Genomic DNA, 23,039 nt, shown 5'->3' with positions numbered 1-23,039 from the left:
TTATTTGATTTGTTTTTTAACTTTAGACACATTCTTCATTTATCTTTGTCAGATAATTAGAAAAACATGCACACATATGTGTGCCTGTGTGTATGTGTGTGTGTGTGTGTGTGTGTGTGTATGATTGAAACTAATATTTTCCTTCCAGTATCAAGCTTAATGGAATAAACACATAATGAGCCCAATATGCCACTTTGTGTTTGGCAGGCACTATATTGTTCATTCTCCTGAGACCAAAGGAGAGAAAAACCATGTAGCCCTCTCCTCTAACCATATATGGGGAAATAGCTGTGTTGGAACAGGTGGCTGAGATAATATAAGACAATTTGTAGGATCATAGGAGGAAGGATTTAGAACTGAAAGTGACAGTGTCAAGGCAGGGGCCTTGGGGCTCTAATATTAAATACCACCTGCTTCTAATTCTGTTTTTTTTTTCCTGTCCCTAGTTGCATAGCTTTTCAGAGAGCAGCACTGATGGGAATATGGGAGGAATATCACCACATAGGAAGACTGTGTTCTTTCATGTGGCAGAGGATGGTGGTCTCTTTCAAAGCCCTGGATTTGGTATCAAAGGACTTGGGTTTGAAACTTACTTCTACTGAACCATACTTAGTACTTGGTTATAAGATCATAGACTTAGGAATGGAAGAATCTTTAGATACCATGACCTTCCTCATTCCATAGATGAGGAAACTGGGTCAAAAAGAGGTTAAATTACTTACCCAGGGTCAAACTGCTAGGCAGAGTCTAGGTAGGTGGTACAGTAGATAGAACTCAGAAACTGGAGTCAGAAAGACATGAGTTCAATTCCTGAACAAGTCACTAAATCTCTTTTTTACCTCAGTTTTCTACTCTCTAAACTGGAGATAGCATAATACTTTCCTCCAGGGGCCGTTGTGAGGATCAACTGAGTTAACATATAAAATAAACTAATTAAATGTTCTTTTTATTATTCTTTATCTGAGGTGGGATTTGACCAGGTCTTCCTGATTCCAAGGCCAATGTCCTAAACAATACACCAAGATGTCTTTCATATTCTCAGCCACCATTCTTTGCCTTAGGCAAGTTTTCTAACCTCACTTGACCTTAGTTTCCTCATTTGTAAAATGAAAAGAATTAGATAAGAAGATCTCTCAAGTTCTATCCAAGATCTCTATGCTATGACTGACCCTACCTAAATTAGAAAAGACTGCACCTCCATGGCTTTTCTATAAGTGTCTTCTTCACAGCAAGAGGGAGATATGTAATTTTGATAATGGAAGTAAAAAAAAAATGCTAGACAATAGAAAAAAAAACAATTTTCAAATTATACTTTTAAGGAATATAAGACCTATCATCAACTCTCTCTGGAAGATGCAACATGCCAAAACAAAGGAGAAAGTAAACCCCAAATTACAAACAACAATAGCAACAGCAAAAACAATATCTCCATCTGCATACAAAATTAGTTATCTTTCCAAAGAGATTTGAGTATTCCAAAGACCACTAAAACTCAAGTAAGAGAATCCAGATCCTCATAGCACCCACCAATTTTACCAAAGCTAATCTCTCCTACCTCTTTGCACTGTCTTTTGATTTCACAACACAGAACACAAGATGTATCCAGGTGCTTGCTCTAAGACTACTATGCTTACCCATTGCATGTGGATTTCCAGGAAGATAAAAACCCAATAGAAGAAAGTCAGTGCATTCTATTGAATATAATCCTCCTGGGCTCACTTTCATCCCAATGCTTACTTTCTTTTTTGTTCCATATGATTTTTTGTTGTTCTCTAGGCATGTGAGTTAATGCTTACTTTCTTGGCTGGATAAAGATTTAGTGTGAGAATTAATATAGGAGTATGACAAAACAAACATAGCTAGGTGGCACACTGGACAGAGTGCTAGGCCTAAAGTCAAGAAGACCTGAGTTCAAATCCAGCCTCAGACACTTACTAGCTGTGTGAACCTTTTCAAATTACTTGTCTTCTGTCTGCCTCAGTTTCCTCAACCATAAAATGAAGGTTATAATCACATCTACCTTTCAAATGAGATATTTGCCAAAGTTCACAGCATAGTGCCTGGTAGGCAATAGGTGCTTAGTAAACACTTAGTCTCTTGGTAGATTTGCTTGGATAGTATCCTTGAGGTTATCCAGTCCAACCTTATCATTTACAGATGAACAATTGAATCCTAGAGAGGTTAAAGGAATTGTCCAATGTTCTGAATAGTAAATAAACAAGCCAGGATTGTAGCCTAGATCCTTGAATTACAAACCCAGAGCTTTTCCTACTGTCAGATTTCTGCTCCTAATTCTGATCACATTTGTCCTTCTTGCTCTGCACTTCTCTGCTGCCTTGGTCTTTGATAAGAAGGAAGAAAGGAACAAGTAAGTGAGAGACTGAGGCAAGATGAATAGCCAATTAATTTATGGAATTGTTAATTAATTCATTACAACCTAAGAAAAAGGGAAAAATCTCCTGAGTGGGATATAAAGTTCAGCTATTCACCCTTGCTTTCCACCCATGAATTCATTGTCCCACCTTGTTCAGACTATGAATAGTTTATAGTCTCAGTCTTGATGCTCCCAGTTTATGACTAAGGGAATGGGACTGATAGGAGGTCCCTCTGGGTCCAGTGGAGGGGGAGGAATGCCATATTTTTAGTTACTTGCCAGCAATGACCACAATGGCAACAAATGGGTAGAGACTAATAGCCCAGAAAGTATAGGGGCAAAAGATGTGGGAATGGGGGATAGGGTTGTAGAAGGAGGTAGGCAGTGTAAGGAAGGGCATGGGAAGTAAGAAGGACACAGAGAGTTTCTGTTATAACCACAAGTCAGAGTTGGGAGCCCTTAGGCAGCATGGGTTAATAGCAGATAGAGGAGAGTTAGGGGATAGGAGCAGTTTGGAGATTTCATTTTATAGGATTTGTGGAGGGACATACTATTTATCCATGCCACTTAGGGGTTAGTTTATTGCAACATTCACATCATCCCAAAGTTATCAGCAGCACTTCTTGGTTAGTCCATTAGCATTAAGGCTTGCTGGTGTTCTGCTGGTCTTAATGTACATCTGGAGATTATATGTGCCTTAACTTATCATAGCTTATCATAGGCAGTTAGGAAGATCAAGGGGCCCTATGATAAAGCCTAGATAGTTTCCCCTAATTTAGCACATAGTCTCAGGATGTGACCTTAGTTAATTTGAGTCAGTTTGCAAGTGACTATTATGTTCCCTTAATTTATGGAACAATCTGTGAGTTATTTCCTTCTGCAAAGGTTCCTTCCCCTTTGCACTCTTACTTCCTACTATTATTATTTTATACCAGCTACTTATATACTTACTATACTACCTAGAAGGGGGGATGGTGATAAAGAGACCAGAAAAATATACAAGTTTAACACATAAGAGAAAGGGAATTAAAAAGGAAAGAGAATGGAGAAAAAAATAAGAGAAAGGGATAAAACATAACAGAGATAATTTAATACAAGTTTCCTTCTTTGCTGCCTGAAGTGAAGTTAAATCCTCCAAAAGAGGAAGTTCCATATATTTTTTTCATATTCCATTTCTCCATTTATTTACCCCCATTTCCTTCATCCTGAGCTCAGATGCCTAATAAATCAAATATAAGTGGATATGAAAAAATTATATCTTCTAACTGTGGAACAATCCATCTCAGAATAACAGCAAACACAATTATAGGGGATCTAGTGAAAAGGTGACAGTTGATAAATACAAACTGATGCCTTATAATTTTTGAAAATCAATATGTCATTTCTTTTCTTACAGAATCATGCATCCTAGTGTCCCCATAGATATGATAAGTTCCATGATACTACCTTTGCTTATCTGATCCATTATGACAATTTTTTTAATGTTTCCTTGCTTTTTCACTGATTGTCCTCCATTTCTGTGATATTCTCTTTCCTTACTTTTTCTTCTTGGAATGCTTGGGTTTTTTGTTTGTTTTACCAAGGCTTCTTTCAACTGAAGTATTATCTTCTACTTGAATCCTTGCCTCCCCAGCAGCTAGCACCTTCCTCCCCAACAACACAAGTTAATTTTGTATATTCTTTGAATATGTTCTAGACATACCCATGTATACGAGCACTTTGTCTTTTCTATTGGAATGTAAGTTCCTTAAGGAACAGGGATTGCTTTCCTTTCGTCATTATTCCTGGGAAATAAGAGAAACTTGATGTTTGCTGATCCAGTGGTTAATTGACTGATAGAGTGATTATCTCCTTATAACAATTTGAAAGTTAAGGTATTAAAAGGGATGGGAAGTGGATTAATTCCCATTAATATAGGGAATGGCCAGATGAGGCAACTCCCTCTAACAATGTTGGGCCGCAACTTCTCAGCAATATATGTCATTATAGAGTCACTCAGAGCACTTAATGGTTTAATGACTTTTCAGGAGTCATATAACCATTATGTGGCAGAAGTAAGACTTGAACTCAAGTCTTCTTCCCTCTAAGGTTACTTCTCTACCCACTATGCATACTGCCTCTTATAAATTTCTTATCATTACCAAAAATTATGTTTAAAAATACAGATTGAATACAAAAATATGTACATAGTGAATTATCCACCTGTGAGCTTTTGCATAAATGGTCCCATGTAAGTAGTTCACTCATCATCTCCACCACATGGAATAAAATTGATAGCTAATATTCATATAATACTTTAAGACTTATTATAAAGCACTTTATAGATATTATCTCATTTTATCTTCACAACAAACCAGGGGTTGGGTGCTATCCCTCATTTTATAGATGAGGAAACTGAGGTTAAGTGACTTAACAAAGGTTATACATTCATTAAGTGTCTGAGGCTGAATTTGAACTTATTCCTTATTGACTTCAACACTCTTTCCCTTGTACCATGTATCTCCCTTATAGCTTTCTTAAAGTAACCTCTCAAATGCCCACCCCTTCTATCTATATAAGGCTTTCCTCAATTCCCTAAGTTATTAACACTACTTCCTTCTTCTGAAATTACTTTGGAATATTTTGTTTATTCTTTATATCTTCTTGTGTACAATTTATACCTGCCCAACAGAATATACATATCTCAAAAGCAAGGACTGTCTCACTTAGCATAGAACTCAGTGTAGTATAGATAATAGTAGTTATTTAATATTGTTTGTTGAGTTGAATTGAATGTAGCTGGTATGATGATTGTGAGAGTTTAAGAATATTTTTTGAAACATCACATACTCATGAAATATTTGATTTTCTCCTGAAGTTAAATGCCACATTAGTTCTGTTAATCAGTGATTGAGTTCCCTGAGAACAGACATGAATACCTAGGGCACTTCAGAGTTTGGGAACTTTAGGAAGATTCTTTGTTATCAATTGTTTGGCACAATGTATGTTGCAAAGAAAAAAAAATATATATATATATATATATATTTAACTGAGTTGTGTGTGTATATTTATCTATAGCTATATCTAATCTCTCTCTGCACATATATATACATACATATACATATATATGTATATAACTGAGCCAATGGAATAGAAAACAACTGAATATTCTCACTGAAGGTGAGACTATAGGGCTTACTGGAAGTAGAATCCTGACTTATGCTGTACCTCATAGAGGGAGGCCAGGGAAAAAAACCAACCAACCAAACGAAAAAAAAGCCTATGTAATTCTGTTAGAGCTAAGTGAAATCTAATCAGGCACTGCTTCAATGAGTAATTGTGTTGTTGTTTTTTTATTTCACTTCTATATAACTTCATTTGTGTTATAATTCTCAGGTCTTCTCTTCCATTTATATCTTTATTCTTACTGAGTCTAAGAATCTACTAACACCAAAAGCAATTTATTTGTTGGCTTGCATTTTCTTTCGACATTTGGTTGCAGAGGTATTGACTTCAATGCAGGGATGGAATCATGAGTTTATCTTTGTGAGTACTCTCTCTTTTAGTCCAGAATACAACGTTGCTACTTCTTTTTCAATCCAAACTATTCATGCCTTCATGCAAAACTGAACAGCACTCCATTCTTTAATTTAAGAACAATAATACCTAATTGTATCTACCTTACAGGGTTGTTCATAGTTCATAAGGTCACACATTTAGCGTTGGAAGGGAATTCCCTTTGAGATGATTGAATCTAAAACTGAAATTTTATGATGAAACTGAAACCCAGATTACCTGACCAAATTCATATGGCTAGTATATAAAAAAAGCTAAGAATTTAAATCTAATCTTCTTTGTACTTCACAGACTTCCTTCATTTGTCAAGTGAGATAATGACCAGTGTGTAGCAATCCTAGCACTTTGTAATTTATCATCATTGTCATCAACTTCATCATCTTCCTCATTATGATTATAATTGTACCAATTTTTGCATTTCCATTACATATATATATATTTGTATATTACCAGGTCCAACAAGATTACGATTTCTTTGAGGGCAGGGATAATTTCCTTTCTTTTAATAGTTCCTGGCACATAATAGGTATTTAATATATGTTCATTGATTAGCTGATTACGTAATTTTTCTTAATGATATGATTATTGATGATAACACAATGACCACAGCTATTGCCTAATTGATAGATGAATTTCTTTGATTCCTTTAATACCTAATCCAAGTTATTATTTTGACTTTTTTTTGGAGATGCAAGTGACTTTATATTCTTCAAGATAGCTTTGAAGTCTGAATTAGGACCAATATGTGGAAGTTCTAGGAAGGAAGATCTTTATTTACATGGGAGAGAGACTAAAAACAACAAAAGCAACAGCTATAGCTACATACAAATAGAATAAAACTTAAAAGTAGGAAGCTCCTTGTTACCAGAGGAGGTTAATATGTGTATATGTATGTATATTTATCTGTATACATACATACACATATACATACACACATATCTGTATATATACATACATATACACACATATATATGTATATATATATATATATATATATATATATTGTGTCTTCTCAGAGAAGCTTTACAAGAAATTTCTGAATGGGTAGATTAACATGCTAGATTATCTTTAATATTTCTTTCAACCCAAAGATTCTGTGATTAAATGAATATTCTAATATCAAGGCACTGAAAATGTGGCCTCTTTTGGAATCACAAAATGAATATAAAATTTAACCCTATATGAAAAAAAATTCCATCTTCAACATCAGCCTTTGTTTGAAGATGTCCAAAATTAGCTTCCTAAGGTAGCCCATTGCACTTTTTGATACTTCCAACTGTAGGGACATATTTCCCAAAATCAAGCATACAGTTGTCTTTTTGTAGCTCCTACCTGTTTTTCCTAAGTGTGCTTCAGAAAGGAAGAATAAATTGAACCTCTCTTCTATATGCTAACTCTTCCAATTGTTGAAAAGAGTTAATATATCTCCATTAAGTCTTATCATTCTCAAGCCTAATCATTCTCAGTTCCTTTAATCCATCCCCCTTTGACTTCAACTCTGGGCCCTTAATTACTCTGGTTTCTTTCCTCTGTTGTCCTTAAAACTTAAAATCTTTCCTTGTTCAATACTCAGCAAAATATTTCAGATGTTGTCTGACCATGACAGAATACCAAATTGACTGTTACTTTTTTATACCCAGAAGATGTGCCTCTTTTTATGTTCCCTCCCAATCACAATGGTAGCTCTGATTAAGCGTATAATCCACTAACCCCTCTCTCCAGAGACAAACTGCTATCTAGTCATACATCCTTTACCTTGCATTGTAAAGCTTAGTCTTTTTTTATTTGAATGTAAGATTTTACATTTATCTATTTAGAGTTAGTGCAGTGTTCTAAGATGATAGTTTTGTACTTCTGTTTCCAAATTGAGCTTTAAAGTCTAATGAAATAGAAGAATGTTAACAATAGTAGGGAAAGGGTACTGTATTTCTTTCAATTCTAAAAAAAAAATCTTGTTCACTAATTATAATTACCTAGCTGAAAATTATCCTGAAGATGGCTATCATTTCCTCACAACATAACTAAAGTGACAGATTCATAGAATTCAACATTCTTTCAATGGAATAAAAAGCACATGTGAGGAGGTCAAAGCATTCATTAATCATGCTGTCAGGAAACCCATAAGACCAGTTTTAGAATGTTAGAATTAGGAGGATATTTATGCATCACTGAGTCCAACTTATTATTTTAGAGATTATAGGAAGTCACAGAGAAATCAAAAGACTAGCCCAAGGTAACATGGCCACCTAGAATCCAGCTCTAGTGAAACTTACTTCAGTACTCTGTTCATTACACCATGAACATTCAATTTCTGTATTTAGGATATAATTTGGAGCTGTGTATACTGAAAGAATACTAGACTGTTCAAATCACTTACTAGCTATACTAATTGACATAAGACAATGTCATAACATCATAAATCAGTGGCTGGAGGGGACTTCAGAGATCATGTAGTTCAAACTCCTTATTTTATAAATGAGGAAATTAAAGCACAGAATTGTTATGTTAATTTCATGAATTCACAAAAGTAATAAGAAGAGGTAGAATTTAAATCCATCTCCCCTGACACCAAATAATATAGTCTTTTCATTGTGCCATGTTGCTTCCCATTGCCAAAGAGTCTCCTTTATGTAATGAAAGGTATATATTTATTGTAAATTGAAGATAAAAATAACTAATTGTCTATGTGTACTGTATACATCTAAGGAGATAATATTTCCAAAGTTGCTTTATTAGTTATGAAGTAGAACAAATATGTTATTATTATTATATTTTGATATTTTTGAAAATGCAACACAGACCATTGCTTGTTTTCCCTCTTCATTTTTCAGAAGTTAAATCTTTGTTCTTTGATATACACTGATATAAATAATAAAAGATATACCCATTTGGTAATATGTGTTCATTTTTTAAAAGTTCAATGAATTGATGGCTATATGGAGAATTATATAGAGCTTATATGGAGGTTATTCTGATGCTTTTTCAAGATGTCACACTGAATGGTAGAATGTCCTTGCTTAGAGGAGGAGCAATGATAGAACTTCCAGGAATTTCAGAAAAATATGGACAATTTTTAAGATAAAATAAAGGAATTTAGGCATGAAAATATTGAAGTCTGACAACAATGCAAAATCAAGATTTTCAGAATGACCATACAAGTTGGATAAAGCATAGTAATCCATTTGTAAGAACAAACAAAAACCAAAACATTTTTAATGAAATTTCATATAAGATGATAGTAATTTAAGAAATTCTAGTAGCATTAAAAATGGTGCAAATTGGTATTTTTTGCATGGATTGTGTAAAAACAAACAAAAAACAGTCCTGCAAAATAAATCAGCATAATAATTGTCTGTCCTTAGCATTAAAATTGACTTAAATAAGGAGAAGAAAGGCTTAAAGATGCTTGATTATTTTGGTCATTGGCCTGGAAGTGAAGGAGAGCTTATTAAAAAAAAATGAGAGTAGGTAACAATGGGAGTATAAAGAGGATATAGATGGACGAGTCTCATTATTGTTCTTGTTAATGAAATTAAAGTGATACAATATGATATCTGTGAAATGATATCAGCTTCAATGTGCAGACGGATCTTGTGGCAATTTGAATTACATTCATCAACTCACACCTATGCTGTATTTAAAAAAAAATTTTTTTACCAGATCTGTTATTGACACAGTTCACTCCCAGTGAGGGAACTCCCTTATCAATGTAGAGAAACACTTGTTCTGTAGCTAACAGTTTTAGAGAGCTCCTTGACCAGGGGCATGGGAGTGGGGGAGAGGGGGACTGAAAAGATAACTTGGCTGGGGTCATAAAGCCAGTATATGTCAAGGACAGGCTTTGAAATCATGTTTTCATGATATGATTCTGGTTTTCTATCCACCATACAACACCACCTTACTATATCTAAGTCCATTTATTTCCTTCCCAGTGCCTTACCATCTACTTGCTCTTTTGTCAGGCTCCAGGTTGTTTCTTGCTTTGATTGACAGAGACATTATGAAGTTATAATGCCAACAAGGAATACCATAAATAAATTATTAATCTATTCCATTCACTTGATCTCTTAGTCCCAAATCCGTACCACCCATTTTGTAGCATTACTTTGCAATAACAAGCTCTTCTGCATGAGCTTCACTACTATCTATCCAATTCATCCTGTTCATCCCTGGAGTGCTTTCAGAGAGCAAGACAGTCAAAGCAGAGTCATTTTATGTTCAGTCTTTTGTCTAGCACTCAACTTGTTTAAAAGGTAGCATATATCACAAGCACTATATAAACAATAAATAATACATGTATTAAAAATGCCTTTAGCAGGTCTTGAATCAGAAAAATATTTCTGTGTATTTTATGCTCCAATGATACTGAGTAGTAATCAGGTATAGTACTATTCAAAAAAAGATGGATGCTTTAAATACACCTACTGTGGGGGTCTGCTCAGAGATAACCCAATTTCCTAATCACTAACAGCGCTCTGTAACACTCCAGAAGTGGTGGCATCTTTTGTAAAGTACAATCCAGTAAATGGTATTTTGGTGAATCAATAGTTCTAATCCTGATATTCTTTTTGTATGAATCTTGCCAACTGGAATTTGTCTCTTTATTAATGATATTTAAGGCATAAAGGAATGGAAATTCTTCATTGATTCCTGGTTAGTGATATGCATCAGTCTAGGTTATCTGTTTTTCCATCTGCCTAGCAATTATTAGATATAGTCATTTGTAAGTAGTGAGGGGTTGAATTGGCTTATAGAGTCCATCCTGTGGACTGTAAATCAAAAAAAGTTCCCCTGGAAGTTTCTGGAAACTCAAAGAATATGGTGACTTGAGCAGTGTACAATTTGGAAATGAAAATTTCCTGCCTTCTTGCTGTGGCAAGTAATCTCTCTCCAACTTGTTCTTGGAAATGGCATGAACAATCCCTGACAATATTTGAAGTCAGAAGACAATATAATATTGATGGTAAGGACACTTTTCAAGATCTATTATTCAAGATCTATTAAATCTTCAATTCTCTCTGCTTAGCATGCAACAAGGAGATGACCTCTTCATATTGAAGTGCAGAGCCTTTTCTGCACTAAGCCACCACTACCTGGTGAGATCCAGACAGGAAATCTGTTATCATCACAAATCCCAACAACTGAATATCCATATCCCTGGAAAAATTGAAATTTTCCAGGAGAGCTCTGGGTACATAATCCCTGGGATGAAGTTTGTATCTCAATCCAATCATTGTTATACTTACAAGTATACATACAATATGTTTGGGGGTAGAGTAGGTATAATGATTGAACCTGAAAGTTGATTAACATAAGGAAACCCCAGTTGAGGAAGCTTCCTCTTTTAAAGCATAATGGTATCTTCTCTGTGACTTAAAGTCTTAGAAATCTTTGTAAGATTCAGAGAAGCTAAATTTTTCTTCCAGTGTCACATATACTATTGGGGTCAGAGACTTGAGTCCTTCTCTTTCTGGCTCCAAGACAGGTTCTCTATCCATGACATCACACAATTTTTATGCAAAATGCGCATTATATATCTAATATATATATATATATATATACACACACATTCATATACACATACTCATATAAGTATGTATACATATGTTTTCTTTTGGAAATATGATTTCATGTATCTTGGGAACTTCTGGTTTTAAAACTTCCTAAACCAATGAATGTTGGGAAAAAATGCTATAAATAGTTTTTTATCTGATAGTTTCTCTTTGGAGCCAACTGAGTTTTCCAAGGTTACTCCTACTCTGTGTGAATAGCGTTTGTAAGAAATGCATTATATAAGTGGAAATCCCTCCTTTATCCTATATTTGCCTTTAATTTTCCAAATCTTTTGTCTGACACTTTTGTGCACATTTAATAATTTAATTAGGACACATTTAGAGCTCAGACTACCTTTATTTCCATTATAGTATTCTAATAAAATATTCAGTCCATTACAGGCAATTCTGGTAGGTGGTTTTTAAGGTATTTTCTTCAATTTATTGTACCACTTGAAATAGGGAAGTAAAGATAATACACCAATTTATCAAACGGAACAAAGAGATTAATAGAAAGGATTAAATAAAAGTGTAATAAGCATGAAATCCTTTAAAGTTAGTGCCAATAAAAAGAAAAGTCAAATAAAATGCTCATACTTTGGAGATGAGAGGTGATGCTAACTTCCCCACATAGTATCATGATGATCATGATGCATGAATAATCTTTATGTTATTTTCAAATAGTGGTCTCAAGTCAAAGGTGTGTGTGTGTGTGTTTATGAAGGAGAATTGATCGACTATTTCAAATTATATGATCTTAGGTAGGTCACATAATACATAATACATATTCTCTCCAGGAGTTCCAAATTGAAAACAAGTCTTAAAATCAAAATTGGCTTTTTCCATTTCATCATGAAAGAACAAGGAAAGAACTTCATAGTCTCCCTCAAAACACTTAATGTCATTTTGCTTAGACTGAGTTCTTTGAAGTTTGCTGATTTGAGGTGAATATATAGGACTGAATGAAGTCTTTCCTTCTCTTCACTTTTAATTTATCCACATTCACTCAATGTTGAATGACAGCAGGAGGAAGAAGAAAGACTGGTCTCTAAATAATAAACAAACATTCATTAGATACCTACTAGTGTCAAGCAATGTGCTAGGGGGCATATAATGACAAAAGTCACAATCAAAAGAGAGTACGTTTTAGTGTGAGACAACACATAGCTATGTGAGAAATACATACAAGGTCATTTTGGGAGCATAATATCAAATAGTATTTACCCCCAATGGAATTAGGAAAGACTTCATGGAGGTGTCTTTTGAGCTGAGTTTAAAACAAAACAAAACATAAACTAGAAATTTTAAGAGGCAGAGGTGAGGATGGATGACAGCCTTTGCAAAGGCATAGAAATAAAAGATGAGATATAGTGTGAGAACAGCAAGAAGGGAAGTTGCGTTTGGCCACAGAGTGACTGAAGGGGAATAATGTCTAATGTTCTAATGGCCTTCACATAGTATCACACTTGCCTCTTTGTTTTTTAAGCAAAAATGTTCCCAGGAAAATCCATGCTAGATTTTTACTGAAAAAGTAGGATTATTTTTGGCAGGTGACTGAAATACAAACAACTTCCTTCCAATGATTAATTTCAGCTGCTGACCCATTTTCACAAAATATGTATGACATATATTATTTGTCTCAGCATCCTTTTTTTTTTCTTATTTTGTCTGGTCATATTCATGGCCTTGAGTGAAAAAGAAAGGGAGGGAGAGTAAACACAAGGTTTGCCCAGGTGCACTTGCTTTAGCATGGGCAGCCTCAGCAAAAAATGATCTAGATTCAGTCATTTGGGGTCAAGAACGTTATGGGGGAGAAGGAGAAGGAGAAGGGATCATGAGAAAAGTAAGGACTATGGAAGGTAAAGCTACAGGGCAGAAGCTAAGTTTACAGAGAATTATAGAGCTTGTGGAAATCTTATTTGTGCTGTGTGGCTCGCTGCCCCGGAGCTTTTTCAGATTAAATTCTTTGCCAGTATACCTCTCCTCTCCTTCCCCTCTCTCCTCCCTTCCCCATTCCAGTTACAACTTATTTTCTCCCTATCTTCTCTCCTCATTTTCTTCTCCCTCCCTTCCACACTCTCATTTCATCTCCTGCCTTGACTCCCCTTTTCCCTTCTCACTCTCCTGTTCACTACCTTTCCCTCATCCCACATTTTCTCTTTTCCTCTCTTCTCCATAATTTCTCCTTAGTGTTAAGGAGGATTTAAAATAGCTGTCACAGTTGGCCATGTTGAGTAACTACATAAAGCCTTTACTAGGCAGATGCTATCACAATTCCCCACGGTGGTGATTTCTTTGTTTAAATGTCCATATATTCTCTTCCATAAGCATATTTCCTTACAACACTTTGGCCATGAAACTGGCCATGAGGCCATCCTTCTCTACCATTGGGTAAATCGTGCCTGTTTAAAAACAAATATGGGGCAATTTTTAAAGTGACTTTACTATCCATGCCATTAACAATGTAGCAAGAACCTTTCTCCCCTCAAAAATTAAGGAATTACAGTACATCAGGAATTTGAGGGTATCTGATTTCATGGTTGTTCCTATCATCAAAACAATTAAGAAATGCTCTGTACCTTAGATGATCTTCATTCATTTCTTTGGGCTAAAAAAAATCACAACTGCACTGATGAATTTAGCTAGATTAACTCTCTGACAATTTATCTGTGGTCTTTCACTATCTCCCTACTGAAAGTCTATTTGACTGGTATTGCCTTTGACAATGCCAGGTTCTGTTGTGATGCTGTATCTATTAGAAGTCTCCTTCCCTAGCCATATTCAATAATCTTTTGTTATCTTTTTTGTCTTCTATTTGGAATGAGGAATGAAACTTTCATCACAGAAAAAACAGATTCCAGTGAGAACTATTTATACATTGAAGTGACCTTGGAGGAGGGGAGGGAAGCTAGACATCTTTGATTCAAAACTGATTTGTCTCTTTGTGCGAAGGGGGGTGTTGTGTGATGACAGGGAAGTACCTCCACAGTCCCTAAAATTCTGTGTATGCCTCGGAATACACCAAGTACTGTTTCCAGTTTTCATTGGGTATTGGGAATGGTCTTAGACTCTAGCAAGAAAAAACAAAATGATGTCTCCTCCCTAGTTCAAAATTAATGACAATACAAAGGTCTTTTCAGATTTTCCTAGGTCAGTTCTCCCTTTCCTCATTTTTCCTTCCTTACAAATAGTAGATCAGAAGATTGGGTTCTTTCATTCAATTAAAGAAGCATGGTAGCCATATCAGAGGCCCAGCAGAGCTTAAGAAAGGGATTATTTATTTATAGATATTTTAGTCTAATTGACATATAACTCATGCTGTAGCTTTAGGGTTAATATTAAGGATTATATTCTTGATTTATAGCAGTCATTTAAAAATATATTCATAAGTTTGTACTAAGTTAGCTCTTTATCTAAAAGTTCATGTGCTTGCTGATGTCATGAAATCTCTCTTTCTCTTGAGAAAAAGAACTAGTCTGCTTATTCATTGGACTTTAGCCTGGAAATCACTCCATTGAGCATTAAAAAAATAGCCTGTGGGGTATCTAGGTGGTGCAGTGGATAGAGCACCAACCCTGGAATCAGGAGGACCTGAGTTCAAATCCAGCCTCAGACACTTGACACACTTCTGGCCATGTGACTTTGGGCAAGTCACTTAACCCCAATTGCCCTCCAAAAAGCACAAAAAATAGCCTTCATTTTGACCTTAAACTCTATCTAGTGTTAGGTTAATTTAAAACAAAAATATTATCCACTAGGCCCTGAAAGACAGCTTACAGTGGGACTTTATACCCCTAATCTTTATCATGTTATGTGTGAACAAAATGTGAAAATAAAAATTTCAAGGTGAAACCCCCCCACATATAGTATTCCCTGATGTTTGTTTTCTCATTCAATTCTTTTACTTTCTGATGAAAGTTATATCTTATTTGACTAGTATGTCTCCATGCCCCAAAAGAAAAAAAAATCCTTCCAATGAATTTGTATAACCTTTTTTTGTTTGTTTGTTTTGGGGTAGCTAGTTGGAACAGTGGAGAGAGAAGCTTCCTTGGAGTCAGGAAGACCTGAGTTCAAATCTGACTTCAGCCACTTACTAGTTGTGTGACCTTAGCCAAGTCAAACCTTGTGTGTCTCAGTTTCGTCATCTTTAAAATGAGCTGGAGAAAGAAATGACAAACCACTCCAGTATCTTTGCCAAGAAAATCCCAAATAGGGCCATGATGGCTTCTACATGACTGAAATGTCTGAATAACAACAGATCTCTTAATATCTGCCATGAACTATGGTGAGTACTTGAGCTACAATGGAAAAAAAAATGTCTGTGTCCTGAGGTAGTTTAAATCCTAATAGGAGAAAAATTCATATAAACCAGTGCATAAAAGATATATGTAGAGCAGATTTAAGTTAGAAAAACCAGAGTTACTCAAGTTTGTCTGATCAGCCATAGTCTGACAAAGTGTATATTGACCCCTCATACTGATATCACATTGGTCCTCTTTCATTACAAGGACAAAGCCAACCACACTATGTATACGAATGCCAGAGTACAGTGTTAGATAAGAAGGTGAAAATTACTTATCATGAACTTTTCTGAAAAGAGGTTTTGATAAGTAAAGAGGGGATAAAGCATAAGTGCATGGGACCTCTTAGGAAGAAGAAAAGGGGACCTCTATGTAGAGAAAACATGAAAGTAGATGTAAATTAGGGGTTAAAAAAGTCTGTTTCCCTAGAACTCAGGGATGTCATGATGATAATGATACCATACCAAACAGCATCAGGTCATTATTGCCGAAGTATAGAATCTCCAAGTTGGGTTGTTCTCCATTCAAATCTTGCCTCTTTTGTTTATTTCCTATGTGATCTTGGAAATAAATCTTAAAATCCCTGCATTGCAGTTTCCTATTTTATAAAATAAAGTGGTTGATTTGAATTATTTCTGGGGTTCATTCCAGCTCTATTTCTCTAATCAATAGGCCATCAAGTCTAGCCTGCATCCAAACAAGAATTCTCTTTATAAAATATTCCCAAAGAAGATAGCAAACTTTTGCTTATAGACTTCTAGTGAAGGGGACTCATTATTTCCCAAGACAAATGAAAAGAAATATCTAGTTTGTTAAAATTTGTCTCAATAACCAAATACCCACTAACTTCTCTCTTTTTTTGTTTTGCCTTTTGGAGGGCAACTGGGGTTAAGTAACTTGCCCAAGGTTACACGGCTGGTGTGTGTGTGTGTGTGTGATGTGTGTGTGTGTGTTAAGTGTCTGAGGCTGGAACCAAACTTGGGTCCTCCTGACTCCAGGGCTGGCAATTTATTCACTGCACCACCTAGCTGCCTCCACTTACTTCTCTTTTTACCATATGAACCTAGCTTATTGATTTGTTTGTTTATTTATTTTGGGATTAGACTGGACATGCGCATAAATAGGCTAAACTTCTTTGGGCCTCAGGTTAGATCAGGGACAGGCTGATGATGGTTGGTTGCTGTGGGTTACTTGACAAATAGGACAGTGCTCAGTGGCAACCCTGCTTTTTTGTTGTCTGCCCAAAATCCTTTATTGCATTATAAGTGGCCCAAGGGCCATATACTGTGCAGGCCTGGAGTAGACACTGCCTTCATGTTTAACTTACTTTCTCTGGCAAAGGGACAAACAAATGTCCTTCACCAACTGGAAAGAAAGAAAATATCCAGAGTTCATAAGGAATCTTGCTAAAAACACAATGAGAATGAAGTTCTTACTATTTCCCTGCCTTTTAGAACCCTAGAGAAAAGTTATTACTTTTTATTTACACTCAGGGTTTTTACTTTTTGGTAGAGGGGATAGAGGAGGGAAAGACAATATAAAACTACTATGGGAAAACTTTTCTTCTTATATAACATGAAGGCGATGTGTTAATAGGTACCTTCTAGCTAATATGATGATGTGGGAAGAGAATTAGTTCTGGGATCAGAGGACCAGATTCAAATTTGAACTCTGAGGCTATCTGTGACTTTTACCAAGTCATTTAACTTTTCTCTGCTTCAATCTCATAATCTATAAAAAAAAATGGGCAGTAGAATACATGGCTCTCAAGGTCCCTTCTTGTTCTAGGCCTATGATTCAAAGATCAGAGGACCTCTACCAAATGCTACCATTATTCTTAATTTATGCTTCTCATTGAGCAAATTCAGTGATTCAAGGATCTTGTAAGGGTGGTATAGTCTAACTTATTCATCTGCAAGGTAGCAATGTGAGACAAATATTTAAACTACATTTAATTAAGACTGACACTGTTTTCAGTGTTTTGTGGTAGACATACTTTTTTTTTTTTATTCACTTTCAGGGGGAAAAGTGAGCTCTCATAAAATTAAGCATTTTCTCTAGATTTGCATATAAACTTCCTTCATGGTTTCAGTATCTTGACTTTTATCTTTAGCTATTTAACATCCTGGGGTCCAGTCCTTATGGTATAAGGTTAGATAAAGTAACATAGAAATCTGATCATTATTGAAATGCTTGACTTGTGTTTCTATCACACTAAGTCAGATGCCTCTCTTAGCCTAATGGTTCTAATTTGGAGATTTGATGGTGACAGGAAGAAAAATTAGATGCATATGGAAGCTATTACAGCATCATTGTTATGCTTCGTGTTTGTTGGAAGGCCCACATTTTATGATGATTGATTTCTTAATACATATCAAGATAATGACCATGATATTGTCCTCAATAGAAGTACTACTTCTCCACAAGATTATTCTCTTTTGTGTAATACATGCAGAACTGTATTAAAGACCAGGAAAAGCTGAAATATCTGAGCCTCTTAATGTCAACCATTTTTAACCTTAATTCCATTCCCTCCTCTCCCCAAAATAAAACTCAAATGCTGACACCAGATCCAAATGTTCTTTTCCCACCTGTACTGCAGTGTTCATCTCCTGCTTTGTTCACAGATCAGACTTGCCAAGCAGAGCAATGTGAGGTTCTCATTCACAGTAGTGATTATTTTGTTAGTGATCAAATGATGGGCCTGCCTAAAGTAAGCCTTGTGAGAAGTTCGGTCTCTGTACTATCAAGGTCATTACCGAACATCAAGATTTCAGTTAAGAAGCACAGAGATGCCATCTAGCAGTAACTCTTAGGAACTTCAAAGTTTGCTATAGTCCCTTCTTTTTGATACTGAAGCAAGTAACTAATTTCCTGTAAGCTTTTTAGATCTTTAGCTTATGCTACTTGAATGTAGTTTGGCATTTTGCCCATGAAGCTAACACTCCATTAGGAATGAAACTAAAAAGTCTGCTATGGGGGTCCAGGGGGTGGTTGTGAGAGGGGATTGATGGAACTAATATGTTTTCCAAATAGAAATAGAAACTCCTAATTAGGCTGTAATTAAGAAAGCATAGATTTTAATAATTTTAGTAGTAGGGAAATTGATGATCTGTCAGAAAAAATCCAAATAATTAATTGGTGGTGGGCTGTCTTCTTTTACTTAAGGATAGTATTTGTGCCAATATTCTGACATACTAAAGGAACAAAAAAAGAAGAAAGTATGTCAATGATAAAAATGAATTCATCTACATGATGAATTATCTTCAGACATAAAATCTGTGGCATTTCTTTGAATTCCAAACTCCACCTTGAATTTTCAAGTTGCATATCTTACCATGAGATGGCGATACTTAAACATCTTATAAAGCATCATATAACCAAGGTGAGGTTATAATCATATGAGAGATATCATAAAGGTAAATATTTGATGACCCTCTTTAAATAATAATAGTATAATTAATATTTCTTATGAAAGCATTTTGGATCACCTGCATATTTGGTTTTAATAAAATCAAAGTGAGAAATCAGTCGGTTCTATAGACACGAAATTGGAAATAATATAGTTCTTGTGCCTTCTCTTTCCAAGTTGGTGACCCCTATGTATATATTTACTTTCATGCCCATTTACTATCATGTTGGGGGAAAAATAAGATGAGCAAACTGGATTGCTTATAGCTGAGTAAAGTTCGGGAGCTCCAATGTAAAACATTATTGTGTATTCATGGTCAGTTTTAATATAAATTAAGGTAAAAAGAAAACTGAAATGTGTTTGGGATTTATATCCAAGCCTTTGTTTGTTAAGGGTCATCATCTTACCTCCACTTTACAAATTAGGCCTTTCTGGGTATCATACTCAGCAGTTCCTCTCAGTTAATATTTATAGTTGGATTTTTATTTCAGAAAGCAAAATTTCCCCAGAAAAGGGAATTTGCCATCGAAGTTTTAAAACCAAAATGCAAAGGGCAAACTTGACTGGCCATATTCAGTGTACAATTTGATCTGTTATGACTTTGAGGGTTTAATAGTTATATTTTTGTTTAGCGCCATGTGCAATAAGTTTTAGATTCAAAATATACTTTGATGAGCAAAACAAGATTAACACTTTTGCCTCTTCTCAGAAAGACTTAATCTGAGTTTGCTGTTTTTTTATGATATTAAAATTGAGTGAAATGAACATTTTGATACTCTCTAAGATGTCATTATGGTGTAGAACAAAATGCTATTATTCTCTGCTCCTTTCACAGTACACTGCAGTTTCCAGAAGGCTATAAAGACTATCTGAAAAGTTAATGTATGCTTTTGTCCCTTTCTGAATCTCTCAGATTTGAGTTCCCTAATAGTCATGGTGAGATGTGAAAGTTTAATAACATTGAACATCCCTAATTAAAGATAGATTATTTGTCTGATAGTCCTCATAAAGAGCTAATTTTGAGTTATAGTGATGCTGATTAATTGATATATTGATAATGATAGCAATAATATATGAATATGTAATATGTAATGTACTTTGAATTCAGGGTGAAATCCATTGGAACTAAGTTCTCCATAATATTTTGTTTTCATGAAAAGGAAATTTCTTAGATAATATCTGCAAATTTTGAGAATATAGTTTTCATTAATGACTGCTAAACTTTATATTTTTAAAATGCTTCATTTTTTCAAATAACTTAAATTTCATTTTGAATACAACTTGTATTTATTAGTACTTGAATTTATTGCTAAGAATATTTTTATAGTAACTTCAAACTGCATGTCCAATGATATTTTAAGAGTTTTTTTCCTCAATGTAACTCTTAAGTGAATGTAGATAAAATATTACCCTATACTGGCAGAAATCTTGAAATTTTAATTTCCAAATAAATGCTCCAAGTTGTCTGTATTATCAAAACATGCCCAGTATTTTTTTCCACTGGAAAAACTTATTTAATAAAGTGGAAACTTTATAAAATACAACTTAATATGCAAACTGCATCACTGAAATCATTAAGATGGCATTCACAATCACTAAGTGCAATATATAAGGAATGACAACAGTAATGTAACTATTAGTTAAAGAGGAAAGAGCTGTGTGCTCCCATTAAGCTGAAACAATTTGCTAGCATGTATGATACTTATTTCAAGTTTTTACTGCACACGGTATTTGCAAGGCCTTGAAGTATTACTTCCTAAAGTATGGAATTGTATTTGGCAAAGTCTCAGTTTGACTGAATTTTGAATTGAAGCTTAATTTCTCCACACTTCACAGACATTGTAAGATAATGATGTTGACTCTTGAATTTAATAGTTAACCTAAGGCCCACTATATCATTTTGGCCTCCTTAGTCTAATTGATAGCCTAAAATTGTCTTCAAGCAAAGAACAAATAAAGAAGCAAACAAAGATACCTAGCTAATAAGTAGTATCTTTGGCAGTGTCTCCCTTGACATCTCACTTCTTACTCAAGATATGATTTTTCAGAATACTAAGTCTCTCAGGATATCTGACTCTCATCATGACTTGCCGCATTCACCAATGGAAATATTTCTTTATGCTTTCTGCCTTTTTGCTAGAGTACACCTGTGTTCCTGATAGCTAGGACACAGCATTTTTTTTCAGAGTTTAAGAGCTATAGCCATCATTCTTCTTCTCTGTCATAGTTTGATTATCTTACTATTCCTAACACTGGAAACCAGAACTTCTTCAACCTCTCCTTCACCCCCCTCCACCATAGCATCTTTCTTTTGGTAATGAAAAGGTAACAAACAAGCAATACACAAGAAAATATCCTCTCTCACCAAACCAGCTCTAGGCAATGACAGAGTTCAACCATGCTGCTCTGCCTTGTGTAGTACAAGCAGCATCCCAAATGTTTTGGACACAAACTGCAGCACATCTGCGAAGGGAGTGTTATTGACCAGGCTCAGCTGGAAATAGGCTTCTCCACTTTAAACAAAAAGGCAAGCAGTCCTAGCATACTCTAATACATGTTTAGAACTAATATTATAATATCTGCAAACTCCACTGTTGTCTATCAGACCACAGAAGAGCACACAAAGCCTTTGGACAGGAGAGAAAAAAAAAAGCTAAATTCCCCAGAGATCCGCATTGCCCACTACACAGATACACGATATTCACTCTCCTTCCCTTCTCTTCAACCCCTCTCCCCCTGACTGAGTCTACCTTGCAGCACTATGCCTTGAGTAGGAAAACTTACCATCTGCCATACAGTAAAGGTAAGATGAGTAAGAGATGATAGCTTGAGGTACTGTTCTCCAGGCTTAAAAAAAAAAAAGCACTGCATTTATTTAAAACAACATAGAATATTGTTCATACCTTGGAAGGATCCAATCCAGCCAGCAAAGAAAGCAGCAGAAGGTTGAGGAGGTTGGACGGCGCCTGCATTCTGCTCTGGGTTTCTTTTCCTCTTTACTCTCTTTTATTCAGCTACTCCACTTTCACTGCAGGGACCCTTATCCTGTCACTTGCACTTTCTGCCTGCCAGTCAGAATCCGAGTGGAAGGAGCAGTGGCGGTGGCAGAAGCAGCACCAGCAGGAACTGGGCAGCAGCAGCAGCAGCAGCAGCAGCAACAGCAACAGCAACACCAGCAGCAGCAGCCGCCCTGGGGGGTGATCATTCCGCAGGCATCCTCAGAGCTGGGAGTCCGGGAGCTTAGCGGGGTGGGCAAGGCTGCAGCAGGCGCTGCCCGTGGTGCTGAAGCTCTTCCAAACCACTACTCCTCCTCCCTCACAGCTACCCAGCTAGCCCACTGAAAAAAAGTTTTGACCCAAGGGGGAATAAAAGAGAAAGAGAGAGAGAACGAGAGAGTGAAAGAGAAGGTTAGGGGGAGAGGGAAAGAAAGAGGGAGAGAGAGAGATGAGTAGTAACTGCTGGGAGAGGTGTGGAAACCTGGGCAACGGATGTGACATCAGCATAGCTGCTGGGGGCTTGGGGAGATGTTTTGCAGGGAATTTGTTAACCAAACAAGGACAATCCCAACTCTTTCCTGCTTCATTTCAGCATGTACTGACAACTCGAGCAGCTAAATTAAGTAGTCAGCGAGATTTTATGAAAGAAACGAGTAAGCAATGGAGATGTCCAATGTCATTAACAGAGAACTCAGTAAGGTATTCAGTTTCTTAAAGTTTTCACTGAGATCAACTGCTTATCGACTTTATATTTAGGGCACATAGTCTTATACCTGTTTTGGATATATATGCATATACATTTACATATCACGTACTGATACACATACTCAGAAATTTTTAAACATTTGA

The 23,039-nt window shown here is 35.6% G+C and overlaps 1 protein-coding gene across 1 annotated transcript in view; it reads right to left on the bottom strand.

Moving 5' to 3' along the window:
* The window catches only part of OLFM3 (olfactomedin 3), a 279,691-nt gene extending 257,017 nt beyond the window's left edge, over positions 1-22,674 (bottom strand). The window contains exon 1 of the mRNA XM_069090514.1: positions 22,098-22,674. Within this exon, the coding sequence (XP_068946615.1) occupies positions 22,098-22,166 (69 nt within the window). The 5' untranslated portion in view covers positions 22,167-22,674. The remainder of the gene's footprint in view (positions 1-22,097) is intronic.
* Positions 22,675-23,039: the final 365 nt, after the last annotated feature.

The sequence above is a fragment of the Petaurus breviceps genome, unplaced genomic scaffold (assembly GCF_028583685.1).
Source record: "Petaurus breviceps papuanus isolate PSGF00001 unplaced genomic scaffold, PetGlider_PUasm1.0 186, whole genome shotgun sequence".
In the NCBI taxonomy this organism is placed as follows: Eukaryota; Metazoa; Chordata; class Mammalia; order Diprotodontia; family Petauridae; genus Petaurus; species Petaurus breviceps.
This window is presented reverse-complemented; position numbering and strand designations above follow the sequence as displayed.